This window comes from Podarcis erhardii (genome assembly GCF_964252035.2).
Source record: "Podarcis erhardii genome assembly, chromosome: 13".
Classification (NCBI taxonomy): domain Eukaryota; kingdom Metazoa; phylum Chordata; class Lepidosauria; order Squamata; family Lacertidae; genus Podarcis; species Podarcis erhardii.
Genome location: NC_138502.1, coordinates 38,866,178 through 38,884,804, shown reverse-complemented (window position 1 = coordinate 38,884,804; position 18,627 = coordinate 38,866,178). Strand labels below are relative to the sequence as shown.

Genomic DNA, 18,627 nt, shown 5'->3' with positions numbered 1-18,627 from the left:
CAGAGATTTGCACATGTCTAGGGCCTCCTTTCCCGGCCTCGAGTCCCCAGATACTGTGGGACTAGAACTCCCATCATCTCTGACCATTGGCCATGCGGACTAGAGATGGGTGTGGGTTTTAGTGTAGCATCCAGCATCTGAAAACCCAAGGTTGGGGAAGGCTATTCTAGGGGGAAGCAAATGTGAGGGATCAGCAGAGAAGGTATTTGATACTCCAGCATGGATTGCTGCAGGAAGAACTACAACTTACAATGAAAACGAGGGGTTGCCAGACTGGGCTTACTGCATAACTGTAATATGGAAGTGGGGGAGCATTTTCAGTGTGTGTGTGTGTGTAGATATCACTGGGCAAGAAAGAGTGCCTTATTCTTTCCCCACCTGCCACTGATTCTCCTACAGCAGATTTTAACAGTGTTTCCCCCTGTAGTTGGTCTCAGGAGACTACATGAATTCCGGGCCCAATTCAAAGTGCTGGTTTTTACCTATAAAGCCTTAAATAGCTCAGGACCGCAATAGCTCAAGTACCGCCTCTTTCCATATGAACCTATGTGGACCCTGAGATCATCTTCTGAGGCCCTCCTTCGTGTGCCTCCTCCTTGAGAGGTCCGGAGGGTGGCAACACAAGAACGGGGTCTTCTCTGCAGTGGCTCCCCATCTGTGGAATGCTCTCCCCAGGGAAGTTTGCCTGGCGCCTTCATTATACACCTTTAGGCACCAGGTAAAAACGTTCCTTTTTAGCTAGGCCTTTGACCTGATTTATATCCTATGCCCTTTTAAAATGCTTTTTTTTTTGGGGGGGGAGGTGGGCTATTGGGTTGCTGTTTTTCTTTTTATTATGTATTTTGTGGTTTTATATCTTGATTTTATTCTATGAACCGCCCTGAGTTCCCCGGGTACATGGTGGTATATAAATTCAATAAATACCGTAATAATAATAATACATGAAGCTTATCTGCAGAGAAAAATGGAGCAGAGGGGGGTTTGACATGTTGATCCTTCCTTGCAAATGACACACGCAGACTCAAGAGTCCTCCGCACTCACATAAATTGACAGACACGCGTTTACAAAACATCCATTGTCAGTACACTGCACAGTTATGCCTTGAGAGCAAGTACCAAGTTGGCGCGATGGCGGTGGAGGCAATCACATTTTCTCTGAGCTTGTGCCAGGCTATTCTTTCACATTTCAACGGACTGTCCTTCTGCAAGAGCAACTCTGCACTTACTTATATTTACATGCTCAAGCAGCTCAGAGGTTGTTAAAAAAGAGATTAAAGGAGTTCTGGGCCTTCTACCCTGGAGGAATGGAGAGACACAATGACCTGTGAAGGACTCAGGACAGCCAGGGCAAGGTGTGTGGGTGAGAGAGGGGGGCATCAAAATTTGTCTGTCTGTAGATCAGGGCAGGGCAGGGGCGGGTGGCGGACTGTAGCCCTCCAGACCTGGTTGAACTTCCATCAGCACCCATCTAGCATGGCCAATGTTGGTCTTTAATATGGAAGTTGGGACCTAATCACTTCATCACAGCCAGAGTTTCTCTACTCCTGGTATAATCAGTGCTGGGATATAAAAGCCCAGCGTAAACAATCTCCAATTTCTGGCTATGCAATATTGGGGATGTCGTCTTCAGCTGTAGCTAAGATTTCACTCATACACCTTCCAATAATGGACAGCTGCAGGACAATGAAAGGCTGGGGTAATTTCCCTTTTAGGAGTACACTAAGTTAGGGCAGGCATAATTGCATATTTCAGAGACATCTGCATCTCTGAAAAGAATTACACATCACTTGGGAAGACAGGAAAACTAATGCCAGTGTACTGGAAGAAGCAAAGATAGCCAGTGTCGAAGCAATGATTCTTCAACATCAACTTCGTTGGACTGGTCATGTTGTGCGGATGCCTGATGATCTTCTTCCAAAGCAACTACTCTATTCTGAACTTAAAAATGGAAAGTGTAATGCCAGTGGTCAACAAAAGAGGTTTAAAGACTCTCAAGGCAAATCTTAAAAAATGTAGTACAAACATTGACAATTGGGAAACACTGGCCTGCGAGAGCTCCAATTGGAGATCAGCCTTTCCCAAAGGTTTCATGGGCTTTGAAGATGCTCAAACACAGGACGAAAGGGAGAAACGTGCTAAGAGGAGGGCACACTTGGCAAACCCTCACCATGATCAACTCCCACCTGGAAACGTATGTCCCCACTGTGGAAGGAGGTATGGATCCAGAACTGGCTTCCACTGTCACTTACGGACTCGCTTTTAAAACCGTGTTCATGGAAGACAATCTTACTCGGCTATGAGTGATCAACAAAGGAGAAAGAATTGCATATACAGTGGTACCTCGGGTTACAGATGCTTCAGATTACAGACTCCACTAACCCAGAAATAATACCTCAGGTTAAGAACTTTGCTTCAGGATGAGAACAGAAATCGCACAGCAGCAGCAGCGGGAGGCCCCATTAATTAAAGTGGTGCTTCAGGTTAAGAACAGTTTCAGGTTAAGAACGGACCTCCAGAACGAATTAAGTTCTTAACCCAAGGTACCACTGTACAAGCAAAAGTGTCCCTCCTTTTTTCTGAGCTATTTGATATGGGGCAGACACACCATAAAGAGCGCTATCCAGTGGGTAAACAGCTGGTCTTTAATTTACGACTAATTTAATTTTCTATTTTCTGCCACAGATGATGCACACAACCCTGGCCACCCTACTATTGCGAAGCCTCCATTTCCAGTCTGTAAAACAGGGGGAAGAGCCACCCACCTACCTCACAAAGGCCTATCCCACAATAATAATTTTTGGTAGCCATTGTTCAGGTTTTTGCCGCAAGGCAAACTTAACACATCTACGCCTCCCCACCCTCCAGGTATCGCTACCTCACAGGAGAGAAAACTTAGTGGCGGAATTGACTTGCCAAATGCTAAATGATCAGAGTTAGTGGCCTTAAAACTGCAGAAGTAATGATGCATAAGTCATTTCTGAAAAACTACAGACAATTAAGCCATGCAGGAGAGGAGAGGAAAGGAGGAGAGAGGAGATGGAGGATAATCCCACATATTCAAGCAAAAAGAGAATCTGTGCCCAGGTTTCAACCACCAATACAGGTCCAATTTGTCCAACCGTACCTGAGTGACAGATCAGGCTTGCACCTGTCTGTTTGGCACCTAGGATTCCATTTCCTCCCGTCCAAAAGCTTTGGCACATGCCATTCTGCTCCATGGGCAAATTTTATCCCATGTAACCTAAGCAGACTCTTTGTCAGCTCTCCCTGTGTCAGTTTACAGCAACAGCACGAGCACCAAAGAGGCAAGTTTCCCTTCTATCCCCTACTTATTAACTTAGTTCATCTAAACTTACAAAAGGCTTAATGGGCAGCGTTAAGATAAATTCAACGGTGTAAATAAGGTTTGATGGATGTTATAATGGAATACTGAAAGGCTTAGCTTATATAAAATATGCAGGGATTTATGCTGTGCAAAATGAACCATGGAAAGAGAGGAAGGGAAGTCATTGATATGTTAAGGTTGTTTAAGTGAATATTCTAAAATGTAAAACAGAAATTTAATAAAAACTGTAATAATAAAAAATATACTTACAGAGGCTTTACTAAACTTCACTAAGAGCCAAACTACAGGAAATGCCATATTTGCATTTAAAGTGCAGGATTTTGCTGTTTTTAATGGAAATTGCATCACAGCGGGGGGCGGGGCAGGGGTGTTTTTTGCTGATTATTAGTGGGATCAAAGCAAATATGGAGGAGAGGGGATCTAACCCTATCCCTGAGGAAGAAAATCCCTTTTCTTAAGGTGGAATTTGCATTAGTTCAGTTGGCAGAGCATAAGACTCTCAAATCTCTGGGTTGTGGGTGCGAGGCCCACATTCCTGTACTGCAGGGGGCTGGACTAGATGACCCTCGTGGTCCCTTCCAACTCTGTAATTCTGTGATTCCTCCAATGGCACCAAGAAGGGATTTCTTCTCAAAGTAAATACCACCTTCAAAAAGCATTGGCACAGCAAGAAGAATGGGTTAAAACCCTCTCCATACCTCCTCTGCTGCCATTAATCACTCCTCCCCAGCTGATGCAGTTGGCATTTTTAAAAACGGCACACATTTAACATCACATTTAGCTTGACCCTAAGGAGTAGGCGCTTTTGTTCTTAATGTGCATATACAGAACAGACTACAACACTGTGAGAGAATTCAGCCATCGAAGTTTGAGCAATTGTAAACACTCTCTCTCTCTTTCAAAGCCACACTCCTTACTTATGGAAAAATAATGGAAAATGTGACCATTTCAGCTTTATAACAAAGCAAGTGCTTAGCATTCAAGGTCATGTAAGGCTGGTCATGAAATGTTGTGCGGATGCCTGATTATCGTCTTCCAAAGCAGCTACAGTGGTACCTGGGGTTACATACGCTTCAGGTTACAGACTCCGCTAACCCAGAAATAGTACCTTGGGTTAAGAACTTTGCTTCAGGATGAGAACAGAAATCGTGATCTGGTGGCGCAGCAGCAGCAGGAGGCCCCATTAGCTAAAGTGGTGCTTCAGGTTAAGAACAGTTTCAGGTTAAGAACGGACCTCTGGAACGAATTAAGTAGGTAACCAGAGGTACCACTGTACTCTATTCTGAACTTAAAAATGGAAAGCTTAATGCCGGTGGTCAACAAAGGAGGTTCAAAGACTCTCTCAATCTAAAAAAATGTAGTATAGACACCAACAACTGGGCAACACTGGCCTGCAAGCACTCCAATTGGAGATCAGCCTTTACCAAAGCTGTCATGGCTTTGAAGATGCTCAAACTCAGGACGAAAGGGAGAAACGTGCTAAGAGGAAGGCATGCTTTGCAAACCCTCACAGTGATCAACGCCTGCCTGGAAACCTATGTCCCCACTGTGGAAGGATGTGTGGATCCAGAATTGGCCTCCACAGTCACTTACGGACTCACTGTTAAGACCGTGTTCATGGAAGACAATCTTACTCGGCTACGAGTGATTGCCAAAGAAGAAGAAGAAGAAGGCTGGGGTACAAATTGCAGGCAGCAGCAGCAAAGGGATCTAGAATAAAATGGGGCAGGGGGAGCCAGTTTCCATCTGTGATAAGCCACCCCACAACACAGTGTTTGCCCCACATCGTTCCGTACATGTTCCCCAAGCTTCTGACTGCTGAGTGAGTCACGCTTTATTCCTGAGCAAAATATGAAAACACAACTAACATTTCTGCCTGAAAGGGTCTACCTTTACAGAAACAAAAGCAAGAACTGCCCACAACCTTTAGAGGAGCTCATGCGCCACTGTTCATGCACGGGTCACTGTTCTGGGCCTACTTCTTCTGAGGGCAGGCGGCCTTTATGCATTGGGAACGGCTGAATGATCAAATCACACAGAATGAAAACTCAATGCAGGAATTTCTATCCCGTGGGAAAGGCCTACTGGAACGAGGCAAAAGCCTGAGCAGTGAATCGTGCAGAAACCCAGTGGACGGATGTACTTTGGGCTACAGTGGTACCTTGGTTCTCAAACTTAATTCGTTCCAGAAGTCTGTTCCAAAACCAAAGCATTCCAAAACCAAGGTGCGCTTTCCCACAGAAAGTTATGCAAAACGGATCAATCCGTTCCAGACTTTTAAAAACAACCCCTAAAACAGAAATTTAACATGAATTTTACTATCTAACGAGACCGTTGATCCATAAAATGAAAGCAATAAACAATGTACTGCCGTCACACAATCAATCAATCAATCAATCAATCAGTAGCTGAACTGGGTTCCTCACAAAAACAAAACAAAAAAGAGCCGCAAAAACAAAAACGTAAAGTAAATAGCAAAAACAGACAGACCTAGCGTAACACTCAAAATGGAAGTGTGGCACTCGAATCAGAAACGTAACACTCAAAATGGAGCATGTTTGGCTTCCAAAAAAAGTTTGCAAACCAGAACACTTACGTACTTCTGGGTTTGCAGTGTTTGGGTTCCAAGTTGTTTGAGTACCAAGGCGTTTGAGAACCAAGGTACCACGGTATTTGATTGACTTGCAATCTTGTTGCATGCCAGAAACCAGCACCGTCGAAAGGGTTACGGAGCTTACAAACCTCTTTGAAATTGTCAAATGCAGCCAGGATGATGTCGTGTCCCCCTCGGACCAAGCAGACAGCAGCCAACAGCTCCAGGACGAGAGCTTTAGTCCTGCGAGGAGGAAAGCAGTGAGATGAAGGACTCCCAAGTGCGTCATCGTTCCTGAAAAGGGGCCGAAGGGTGTGATGGATGCAAATGGCTCAAGAGAAACTCCCAAGTGGGGGCAGACAGCTTGTGGGGATGGTGATGGGTTCAAGGGTTGCCATTTCCAGAAACATGAAGCATGGCTGACTAGCTTGAGCCTCCTGGATTAACTTGCTTGGTGGGGACATCTTCTGCGGCAAATTGGTGGGTGGGTCCAGCCTGCTACACAAGGGTTCGGACCATGCTGCATTTCCCTCCCTCTGTCATCCACATGAGGAAAGTGATGGGTTTGGGGGCATGTTTTTGGGCTATATAAAGAAAAGCAGGTGGTGAATGGCAAGGGGGTTAGGAGAAACAGCTGACTAGGGAGGAGAGTTAATAGAAAAAGGAACAAGGAAGGCCGCAGGCCGCAACCACAACTGGGAGTGTGCGGGACAGACAGTAGGAGAATAGAACTCATGCTACTTTTTGTGGGCATTTCTTGAGCCTTTCAGGGTTCCTTTGGTGGGAAAAGCAGGGAAAAGCCAGACACGGCAAACTGCATCTCCCCCATTAAGCAAAGCCTGGGCATTAATAAAGAGGTAAAGGTACCCCTGCCCGTATGGGCCAGTCGTGTCCGACTCTAGGGTTGTGCACTCATCTCACTTAAGAGGCCGGGAGCCAGCGCTGTCCGGAGACACTTCCGGGTCACGTGGCCAGCGTGACGAAGCTGCAGCTGGCGAGCCAGCACCAGCGCAGCACACGGAAACGCCGTTTACCTTCCCGCTATAAAGCGGTACCTATTTATCTACTTGCACTTAGGGGTGCTTTCGAACTGCTAGGTGGGCAGGAGCTGGGACCGAAAGACGGGAGCTCACCCTGCCGCGGGGATTCGAACCGCCAACCATACGATCGGCAAGTCCTAGGCACTGAGGTTTTACCCACAGCACCACCCGCGTCCCTTGGGCATTAATAAGTGCTAATAAAAACGAGGAGTATTCGGCTACACTTTCTGAGGTCAGGCATATACTGTCAAGTGCCATATACTAAGGCATGGGTAGGCAAACTAAGGCCCGGGGGCCGGATCCGGCCAAATCGCCTTCTAAATCCAGCCCACAGACGGTCCGGGAATCAGCATGTTTTTACATGAGTAGAATGTGTCCCTTTATTTAAAATGCATCTCTGGGTTATTTGTGGGGCATAGGAATTCATTCATTATTATTTTTCAAAATACAGTCCGGCCTCCCACAAGGTCTGAGGGACAGTGGACCGGCCCCCTGCTGAAAAAGTTTGCTGACTCCTGTACTAGGGTATTCACAATTTTTAAAAAATCCTCTTCTTGAATGGGAAAAAAATTGTGCTGTCCACACCCTTTCACAACTCCCCATAGCATACCTTCCATCTTTTTGTGTGTGGGTCCTTTTAAATGCATCCAAACATAAAGGAAACAGTGGGACTCAGTGTACTGTAACATGCGAAGCAATTGTGAAGAGAGTCCAATTCCTTCACTATGAAACATCCTACCTCCTACCTAGGATTTAGAGAACAGGGCATCCCGGTTTGGAAGGCTCCGACCCCTAGATAGGCCTGAGTGCTATGCATCTTTCTTTTCATAAATAAAGAAACACATGTCTGGAAAAAGAGTTCCGAGTCCTTACCTGGGGTTCTTGTTGTTGAGGCTCAGTGTGATCTCATTGACACAGGCTGGGTGGTTCATCACGAGGCTGAACCCAGACTAAGGGAAAGGTGTGAGAGGATGTTAGCAATCCGAGTTGAGCTAGAGGAAATTGGGGAATGGTGACTGAAGGGAGGGAGAAGAGGGTTCCTCTCATTCCATGGAGGGTCAAGGACTGGATTCTTTCTCAAGCAGGAGCCTTGTCATATGAACATTGGCCATGCCTGTGACTCCCCCCCCACCTCCCCCCACAGCCAAATGTTCTCAGTTTGGACCTGAAGGAGCATCTCCACCATTTAGCCCGGACACTAAGGTCCAGCTCCGAGGGCCTTCTGGTGGTTCTCTCACTGAGAGAAGTGAAGTTACAGGGAACCAGGCAGAGGGCCTTCTCAGTAGTGGCACCCCTCCTGTGGAACGCCCTCCAGTCAGATGTCAAGGAAATAGACAACTATCTGACTTTTAGAAGACATCTGAAAACAGCCCTGTTTAGAGAAGTTTTTAATGTTTGAAGTTTTATCATGTTTTTAATATTCTGTTGGGAGCCGCCCAGAGTGGCTGAGGAAACCCAGGCAGATGGGCAGGGTATAAATAATAAATTTTATTATTATTATAAAGGTAAAGGAACCCCTAACCATTAGGTCCAGTCGTGGCCGACTCTGGGGTTGCGACGCTCATCTCGCTTTATTGGCTGAGGGAGCCGGCGTACAGCTTCCGGGTCATGTGGCCAGCATGACTAAGCCGCTTCTGGCAAACTAGAGCAGCGCACGGAAACACCGTTTACCTTCCCACTGGAGCGGTACCTATTTATCTACTTGCACTTTGACGTGCTTTCAAACTGCTAGGTTGGCAGGAGCAGGGACCGAGCAACGGGAGCTCACCCCGTCGCGGGGATTCGAACCGCTGACCTTCTGATCGGCAAGTTCTAGGCTCTGTGGTTTAACCCACAGCGCCACCCGCATCCCTATTATTATTATATGGACACCATAATAGGCTGGACATCATACTTTGGGGATTTTTTGGCAGAGAGTTGCAGGGAGCATGGCTCCAGATATATATGTTCATCCCACTTTCATCTCCGGTCCAAAGGTTTTTGCATCATTTCAAGAATCTGCAAAAACCCGTTTCTGTGGGCACAAACCTCCCCAACGTCCCATTGCCCGTGGTCACCTGGTAATTCATGATGGCACGGAGGCACATGATGCAGACGTGGACATCGTCCTTCTGGCTGACGATGCGTGAGTTCCTCAGCGCCTTCCTGCTGTGTGCCAGATTGAGTCTGAGGTAGGGAAAAATGGAAGGAGGGAGGAAAGGGGGAAGGAAATAGCTGTATGAGAAAGGATGTTGGATATCACCCGGCAGTCAAGTCCAACAGCATAAAGAGAAGCACGGGAGCAAGGGCCCGAGGAGCAGGAAATTGAGGAGAGGGCAGGGGAGAGGATTAGGCTGGGCAGCAGGATTGCAGTACGAGAACCCTTTGGGTCTCGGGTCACGAGTTCAAATGCTGAACAGGAGATGCCACTGCCCAATGAAAAACATACTCTCTCTAGTCTGCTTTTCAGGACACCACTGTCTTTAGTGAAAAGGCCACAGGGATCTCAGCAGGCCATGGGAAGGTGAGCTCCAGATTATGCTTAAAATACTAAGGAAATATAATACTCCATGATAAGCTATTAACATGGTTATGGGTGCAGCGGAATATGGAATGCAGCAACTTTTGGGGGCCCATCCTATTTTTGTTACTTTAAGTTGTTTTATGTTATTTTTTAACAGTGCGTTATAAATTGCCATAGCCCACCCTGGGAACTCAGAGTGAAGGGCAGGTAATAAAATAATAATGGCAATAATGATACTTGTGCCAAACGTAGTAGCAGTTGCTCTTCAGATCCTGAAGATCTGAGTTTCTCAGTCTCAAAGTTCCTAGACCTCAATGTGGAAAATAAAGCCGAAACACACATTAAACCTTTAAAAAGCTGGCGGTGGCGATGTCTCAAGGGGGTTTCAGAGGCCTGACCTGGTCCCTCCCCTATCTCTGTTCCACATCCCCTTCCTACCGCTTCCGTACAACAGCTCCAATTCCCTGCACACAACAATGAAAACTAGAGCCAAAAGCAACAGTAGCAGCAACAACAACAACAGCAAAGCAAACAATGCCGGAACGTGGTTGTGCAACCGACAAAAATAAAAGCATGCAACTATCTGCAGGTGTTTACAAAATGCATTCCAGTTACAGAGCTTTTTTTTTTATTTTAATGGGATTTTACAAAATGGCCTCCCTGCTTCGAGGGCTCCTAAAGTTCGGTATCCGAGACTGCCTGCCAAAATGAACACACAAGCTTAGGAGGGGGGGAGAACATGCCCTTGGCCTAGACGAGCCTATGGCCTCCGGCCGCATTCGCAGGGGACGTTTCTGGTTAGGTTTGGGGATAGGCTCACCGCGGTGAGTAGGAGTTGAGAGGAGGCCTGGGCTTAGAGTCCTGCTCGCTCCCGGGGGCGCTGGAGGAGGGGATGCTTGGGTGGACTTGCTGAAAGAATGTTTGGATCTGCTGGTTCAAATGGCAACACCTGAAGGAGGTGGAAGATTGCAATCCTGCAGGACAGGAGGGAAAAATAGGACGCTTCAGGTGGACGCTTCCCCCCAACCCCCATTGCCACCCCCCCAACCTCAGGGGGGAAAGTGGCCCTCGTGGAACCGCAGGGGAAGACTTCGCTGTGGCTGGAAAAACACCAACCTGTTTCAGCAAACATAGCAAGTAATTGTGGCTCGTCGCTGCCCACCTGCCCAACAGAATATTGTTCCCTGTGTTGTGTTCCTAAAATGAAGTTTCCTAGGATCGGAGGCCCTGTCCGCACTAGGCATTTAAAACACTATTATACAGGGTGATTCATAATGAAGTACAATCATACCTCGGGTTGAAGTAGCTTCTGGTTGAATGTTTTCGGGTTGTGCTCCACGGCGACCCAGAAGTAACGAAGCATGTTACTTCCGGGTTTCGCCGCTCGCACATGCGCAGACGCTCAAAATGATGTCACGAGCATGCGTGGAAGCGGCAAATCGCGACCCGCACACATGCAGATGTGCAGACGCGGGTTGCATTCGCTTCAGGATGCGAACGGGGCTCCGGAACGGATCCCATTCGCATCCAGAGGTACCACTGTATAGTTTCCAGATGCTGTAAGACAATAACAGGCGACGACAAGGACCACAACTGCAAACTGTGAGGTAGATGTACTCATAAAGTTTGTGTTCCGCTACTGAGGCAAGCGACATAGGCAATAGCGCATGTGTCACGTGGCTAGTCAGGCAAAATGGCTGCGTCTGCAGTGGAGAAGGCGTTTTGTGTTCTTGAATTGAGCAAAACGGAATCTGTAACTGTTGTGCAATGGCGTTTTTGATCGTGATTCGGGGGGGGGGGGACCTCCAAGCAGAAAATATATCTACGACTGGCATTAAAAAATTGAAACTACGGGCTGCTTGTACAAACTTAGAAGTCCTGGACGACCATGTGTATCGGAAGAAGTCGTTGATAGTGTTTGCACCGCCATTCAACGAAGCCCAGGAAAATCAACGCATAGGGTGAGTCACGTTTGGGCAGAAATGGACTGCCGGTTTGACATGTATGTGTGAGAAAGGGTGCACACACAGAACATCTGTGACTGTTTCTAAAAAAAACTTTAAATATTCCCCTACAACTCTGTTACAGCAAACGTAAGATATATTACATTCTTTTTTTATAGTGTGTTGAAACTGTATACTTCATTATGAATAACCCTGTACAGTGGAATCTCGGTTTTTGAACGCAATCCATTCCGGAAGACCGTTCGACTTCCGAAACATTCAAAAACCGAAAACTGAAAGCAGAAGCCTCAATACAGTAGGGAAACTCAAAACAGAAGCTGCATGTTCAGCTTCCGGAAAGCGGAGCAGTTAGTTCTGGGTTTTCGGCGTTCGGGAGCCGAAACGTATGACAACAGAGGCGTTCAAGAACCAGGGTTCTACTGTACCGGTTTAACCTTCATTGCTTCCCCCAAAGAATCCTGGGAAATGTAGTTGGCTAAGGATGCTGCTGAGAGGTGTTAGGATGCCTCTCTATTGCCCGCCACAGAACTATAATTCATAGGCAGCGGTTTAACAATCCATCTGCCCAGGGAACTCTGGGGAATGTAGTTCTGCGAGGGGAACAGGGGGTCTCTTAAAACACTCTCCGTACCCTTAACTAACCACAGCTCCCAGTATTCTGTGAAATTGTTAAAGCAGTCTAACGGGGCTTTAAATGTATGGCACAGATTATAGCCAGAGAGTTTGACCTCAGGGGCCTTCTAACTCAATAGGCTGCCGATGTAGGAAATTTGTAGCTAGAGCTTTCCCGATAAATAGCCATAGGAACTTAAGAAGATCCTGCTGGATCAGGCCCATGGCCCATGTGGTCCAGCATCCTCTTCAAGTGGCAGCTAATCAGATGCTTATCAGAAGCCCGCAAGCAAAACCTGAGCGCAAGAGCACTCTCCTCTTCTGCTGTTTCCAGAAAGTGGTATTTGGGAGCCTACTTCCTCTGACTGTGGTGACAGAGCACATCCATTGTGGCTAGAAGCCACCGATACTCTCCACGCATTTGTCTTATCCTTTTTCAAAGCCGCCCAGCCTCTGCTTCCTACAGGGCAGGAACTCTTTCCTCTGTGGGTTGTCAGGCAGCAAACAGGCCCAAGGATGGAAAACCTTTCCTTGCAGGGCAGTGGCAACCCCCTTAGGCCAGTCATTTCTAGCTGTTCTGAGAGCCACCCAAACTAAGTTGCTTCACATTAAGGCCCTTAAACCACAGAAAACAGACTTCTGTTACTCAGAAGGGCTGACTTTCCCTCAGGTCTATTTGCATTTTGTTGCTGCAGTTAGCAAACGGAGCTCTGATGCCTAAGGCCTCATCCTCTTCTGACCCCAGAGAAAAAGAGCATCCATTTTGTTTTATTCTCTTTAGTGGAAGTAGAATAAAACGGCCTCTTCTTTTACCAACGCAGGGGGTAAACACTCAGGCACCCTCAGTGCACACCTAAGAAATACAACCGCTAGGGCAGAGATAGTAACTGATGCCTCAATTTATTATTTGCCTCTTTTTTCATTTTTTAAAAACACCAGGATGGCGGCAGGAGGCAGAGCAAGTCTTCCTTCCCAACACATGGTTCAGTGGGCCCCTGCCTTTCTTGGCGTCCATCTTTTCAATCTTAAAAAGCTCAGACTACAAGCAAAGCCGAGCGAGCCCCTCTCCCCACCTCCCTGCCCCTGAGGGTCCCTAGGCTGGATACCTACCGTGAGCCGTCGTCCCAAGGGGAGCGTGCAAAAGAAGCACGGGGTTAGAACAAGGGGAAAGAGGGAAAGAGGAAAGGCAGAGACAGGAAAATGCAAGAGCAGGAAAAGGAAACCAGAACCTGCCATTTGTTAGGCCACAAAAACCATCCGAGGCTACTCATCAATAATCATCAAACTACTCTTAGGGTAGTTTGCTTCTAAGATGGTAATAGGTTGGGAGAGCTTAGAAATTGGGTGGTCGGTTAACTTGCCTGATGGTTGTGGAAACTTTGTAGGATTGAGGGTTAATATTCTGGGCTCATTGAGGGTGGATGGGTGTGGGTGTGTTTGCAGGCCCACAGCTTGGTCAGTTTATGACACTAAATTAAAACTCAGCCCCTGGCTGGTAATATATGTGCATGAACATATGGCGTGTGGGGAGTGTCACCCATGCAAACCAGGGGTTTCTTTCCATGCGCAACTGCTTGCATGTTGAGGAGGCACATGGCTTTTCAACATTGTGGAAACCTGCAATCTCAAGCTCCAGGGTCTCTGTATAAGAACTCCTAAACTAGCCCAAACTATGGCGGAGACGGGAAACAGAACATAACTGAAGCACCAGTTGCAAGCTTTTCTCCCTATTTCCTTATTTAACTGAAGGAAACTTCCGTTCCCTACCACCACCACCCCAATTGAAGCAATTTGGATGCTAAATACCTCCAATATTTTTAGATGGAGATTTCCAGATGTCAGCTGAACACCTGACTGAGAATATGGAAGTACCCTTGTATAGGCAAGCCCTCTCTACCTTAAGCCATCAGGCTTGCCTGAGGTACCCCTTCTTCAAAACTCAGTCCTTTCATTTTGCCACGTTTTGCCCAAGTCCATATCATAGTCTGAAGACCCATGGGGCTACCACCTTGCTGGAGCTAAGCAGCTCTAGGTCTGGTTGGTGCTTGGATTGGAGACCACCTTGGGACCTGCAGGTACACTACCTCAGGTCCCACGATGGGAGAAAGGGGAGATATCAATTGAAGAAAATAAATGCAGAGCAGCCGATCTGCTGCTGCAATGAAAACAGCTCCCCCGCCCTTCAACTTTTCATTTTGCAGACAACGCTCTCCAAAAAAGAAACTTCACACGAGAGAGCAGTTTCCAACTTGGTGTTTGCTGGGTTGGTGCGCTTTCCCCTTTGAGGCGTTTCACTTAAGCGTAGCTTCAAGTGAGGTGGGCAAGAGAATAAGTGTGAAACTGCCTCTTCTCCTGGCGCCACAATCTGTGTCCCAAGATACGGGGGAAGCAGTTCAAGAAGAGCTTGCCAGTGTCCGTTCTGTTACCTGACAGTCAGGTGCCTCGCTTTGGAGGAGCCCTGCGTAGGGGAGTTGCTGCTTCTGCTGAGGTCCTCCATAGATCTGTCCAGGGCCTTCCCCTTGTCGGACCCAGGGCTCCCATTGTCAGTGCTGTCCATATCATACCTGGAGCCACACATATAAAAACAGGTGTGCGTCAGCAGGTGGGCGGAAGGTGGTTTGCCAAGCTGGTGACACTGGAACCGAGGCATCGAAGCAGGGCTGCCGCTAGGAGCACGTCTGCACTGCAAACTTAACTAGGTCTAGAACTATCCAATGTCTCTTGAACTCGGGTCTCCGGCTGTTGTTGGACTACAACTCCCATCCTCCCTAGCTAGCAGGACCAGTGGTCAGGGATGAAGGGGGTTGTAGTCTAACAACAGCCGGAGACCCGCGTTTGAGAAGCACTGAGTTTTAAGCATTTAATTTCTGCACTCCCCCCTCTCCCTTTTCCTGCAGGTTTCACGAATTGGCTTTCAAACTCTTATCTTCCTATCCAACAGAGTGGAAGTGAAGTTGCTCTCCATGGTGCTGATGCAGTTCCATTATGACTACACAGTTGTACCTTGGTTCTCAAATGCCAAAAACCTGGAAGTGTTCCAGTTTTCGAACGTTTGTCGGAAGCTGAATGTCTGATGTGTCTGTTGGCTATTGTTTCCAGGGCGCCTGCACCAATCAGAAGCTGTGCCTTGGTTTTCAAACATTTCAGAAGTCAAACGGATTAAGTGTGGCGCTTTTGTTTTTGCAATTTATTTTGCGTTTTTGTTTTTGAAGCTCTTTTTTGTTTTGTTTTTGTGACCCAGTTCAGCTACTGATTGATTGATTGTTTGATTGATTGATTATGTGACTGCGGAAATGGGTAAAAGCCCCCCCCCAACTAAACAAAGCCTATCATCAGTGCAGGTAAGAAAAAAAATAATTTTAATTTTTATCATCTACAATACTGTCTTACTTCATTTTATAGTACAACATTGATTATTGCTTTCATTTTATGGATCAATGGTCTCGTTACATAGTAAAATTCATGTTAAATCGCTGTTTTAGGGGTTGTTTTTAAAAGTCTGGAACGGCTTGATCCGTTTTGCACTACTTTCTATGGGAAAGCGCGCCTTGGTTTTGGAACGGACTTCCGGAACGGATTAAGTTTGAGAGCCAAGGTACCACTGTAGTTAGCAACACTGGAAGCTGCCTTAAGCAGAGTCAGACCCATTGGCACATTTAGCTAAGTACTGTCCAAACTGCCTGTCAGTTGCCCTCTGGGGTTTCTGGCCCTATTATCTCCCAGCCTTATCCGGAGATGACGAGAACTGAACCTTGTCTGCAAGAAAGATGCTTTGCCACAGAGCCTACAGCCCTCCCCCAAAGAGTATGGGATTTCTATTCAACTGCCTTCATGGACTTTGGCCGCTCTTAAAATGGAAAGCTTTGCTAGTCACAGTTAGGCCACTTCCGAGCTAGGGAGGAGATGGGGTTGCAGGCTTCACGCCCCTCCCCACACTCGTGGGGGCTGGCTTCAGCCCCTGCGATACTAGGGAATCCTCGGGGGGCGAGGCCTCGCCTTTCTTAGGTGTGGCGCGGCAGAGGGTCTCCCTCTTTTCCGCGCAGCAGCTGACCAGGTTTTCCCTCCCCTCCCACCCGTTAGGCTAGGCTCTGTGACGTTGCTATGGACTTTGGTTGGTCGCCGTCAAGGGGCCTGGTAGGAATTTTTCCAATTGGCAGATTGGCACCAGCCACTTGGTTTTCGCCTACCTCATAGCAAGCCGTCACAACTCCACGGTATTGGCGATTAGGCATTGGTGGGGGTACAGTTGTATTGTTATGCAGATGAAGGGGGAGGAGGTAGTGCCATCGCCTTCCCCCAAATCAAAGGGTAGTCCGGTAAAGGATTCCGGGGGGCGTGGCCTTGTCCTAAGCCTATGGAGGTGTGGGCCCACGGCACGCCCCCACGTGGTGACCCCAGGGGGAGGTCCTAGTTGACGTACCTCAGCAGGACTCCCCCTACTGGTGGTTAACCCTCACCGGCCTTCAAGCATGCAGGCTGAAGCCGGTTAGTTGTTAGGACCAATGCCTAAGCCAATACCGCTCAATTCCTGTAATCAATAAAGTTGTGGCCTAATTTGACCCTTTAACTCGAATTCTTGTGTCTCGTGTCTTTATTTCTGGGGGGAGGTGGGAACTAGCCACGCAACAGAGAAAACTTGGGAAATGTGCAGGTGGCGTTTGCTTGCTGTTCCTGGCTAGCAGAAGCAGAGTTGATTATGCAAAACAAGCAGGTATAAATGCTTAATTTGAGGCTAGGGCCTAAAGCGCGCCCCCGAGCGGTAACCCCTCGGGGAGCGCCTAGGGATATGCATCTCGGGTGGCTCCCCCTGTTGGTGTTTAACCCTTCCCGGTCAGACCGGATAGTCGGTTAGGGCCAATGCCTAAAGCCAATACCCTTCTTTCCTGTAATCAATAAAGTTGTGGCCATTTTCGCCCATTAACCTAAAACTCTGTGTCCGTTGTCTTCATTTATTCCACCTGTGGGGGGGAGGGAATAGCCACACAATGCTACCTCTCTGCGGAATAGCCTATTTGCCAAGAAGAAGCGACTCAGGAAGGGAGTTCTTGTTAGACTGAGGGCTGTTTGTTAGTCCCTCGTTCCGCTTGAGGACAGGAGAGCGTGAAGGAATTATTGACTGGGTTACATCAAATCTCTTCCAATTCAGGAATGATTCCTCAATAAAGTTATCAACGAGTGAAGCGTAACTGGTGCTCTGACCAAAACTCAGGGGTTATTTCAAAGACACGGGGAAAGGAGAGAATAAGGAAGAAAACATGGGTTAGATTTCACAGAACAGAGCCCCTTTCCCTTTAAGAGGACAGCTTAGCACCCAACGCCATATATAAAGTAAAGTTTATAGCCGAAGAATTGTGAAAATTAGTTCAGCGAGGCCCTAGCGGAGTTTAAGACTTTTTCAAAAAGCATGCCTGTCTCGCTAAGCTATGTAGGCAAACCACTTTGGTAACTGAGGGGAATTTCAAATCAGTTTGCAATATGTCAAGGGGGTGTCTGTTGGCCCCAGGACAAAAATGTTACCCTGATGAGTGCAACCTCTATGTAGAAAAGCAGCAATTTCCTTCCCAGCCTACACATGAATTATTGGATAGGTGATAGGTGTTCTCTGCTGGACTGGGGCTCACAAAAACCAGGTGGAAGTTTCGCCTGGGATAGCAGCTTCACCCTCAATTTCCGATGATCAGATTGTGAGTGGCACCACTGATATAGTCAAAACAGCGCCACCCATGGACAAGAGGGAAGAATCAACAGCAGGGGTCAGCAAACTTTTTCAGCAGGGGGCTGGTCCACTGTCCCTCAGACCTTGTGGGGGGGCCGGGCTATATTGGGGGGGTGAACGAATTCCTATGTCCCACAAATAACCCAGAGATGCATTTTAAATAAAAGGACACATTCTACTCATGGCAAAACACGCTAATTCCCGGACCATCTGTGGGCCGGATTGAGAAGGCTATTGGGCTGGATCTGGTCCCCGGGCCTTAGTTTGCCTACCCATGATCAACAGGCTCGAGGGAACATTGGCGTTTGCAGAAACGTGGAGAAAAATAAATAGGGGAGTGGGTGGCAGGAGAACGCTCCTAAACATCCCAATGGGGTTTGGGCATGCTCATATATATAAATATGGGTTGATTTGTGGAGGCAGAGCGAGCTGGGTTTTCTGGGACAATGGAATTGTGGGAACAATCCACACTGCACTGTTTTGTTGCAGGCCCCACTAGGATCCTGACTTAACCATCACTTCCCCACCTAGCTGTGGCAGCAACTTACGTGACAGAGCACTGGGCAAAGGCGAGGTAGTCCACCAACACATCAAGTCCTTTGTTTTCTTCGTTCAGGAATTCCTGGACCCAGCTAAAGGAGGGAGAGAGGAAGAACATGCAGAATTTTTTCTCACTAGAATAAAACATGGGAAGAGTATCCTACTGCTCTTTCCCCAACATTTGAGATCTGCCTCATCTTTCTCCAGAATCCCCTGCTGGTATTTTCCCCTGCTTCTTTCTAGATAGAGATAGAAGCCTCTGTCTTTTAAAAACACAACAACTGCTGATTAATATATTATTAATCCTTTTACA

At 47.4% G+C, this 18,627-nt stretch overlaps 1 protein-coding gene across 7 annotated transcripts in view; it reads right to left on the bottom strand.

Annotated features, from left to right (window-relative positions):
* FMNL1 (formin like 1) overlaps positions 1 to 18,627 on the bottom strand; it is a 123,415-nt gene that overhangs the window by 36,199 nt on the left and 68,589 nt on the right. For 2 of the 7 annotated variants that reach the window (XM_081837633.1, XM_081837632.1), the window contains exons 5-10: positions 18,323 to 18,406; positions 14,485 to 14,622; positions 10,303 to 10,431; positions 9,037 to 9,145; positions 7,853 to 7,929; positions 6,089 to 6,182 (exon numbers count right to left, since the gene is read on the bottom strand). In XM_081837633.1, the coding sequence (XP_081693759.1) occupies positions 6,089 to 6,182; positions 7,853 to 7,929; positions 9,037 to 9,145; positions 10,303 to 10,431; positions 14,485 to 14,622; positions 18,323 to 18,406 (631 nt within the window). The remainder of the gene's footprint in view (positions 1 to 6,088; positions 6,183 to 7,852; positions 7,930 to 9,036; positions 9,146 to 10,302; positions 10,432 to 14,484; positions 14,623 to 18,322; positions 18,407 to 18,627) is intronic. The other 5 variants (XM_081837638.1, XM_081837634.1, XM_081837635.1 and 2 more) reach the window with 4 other exon arrangements.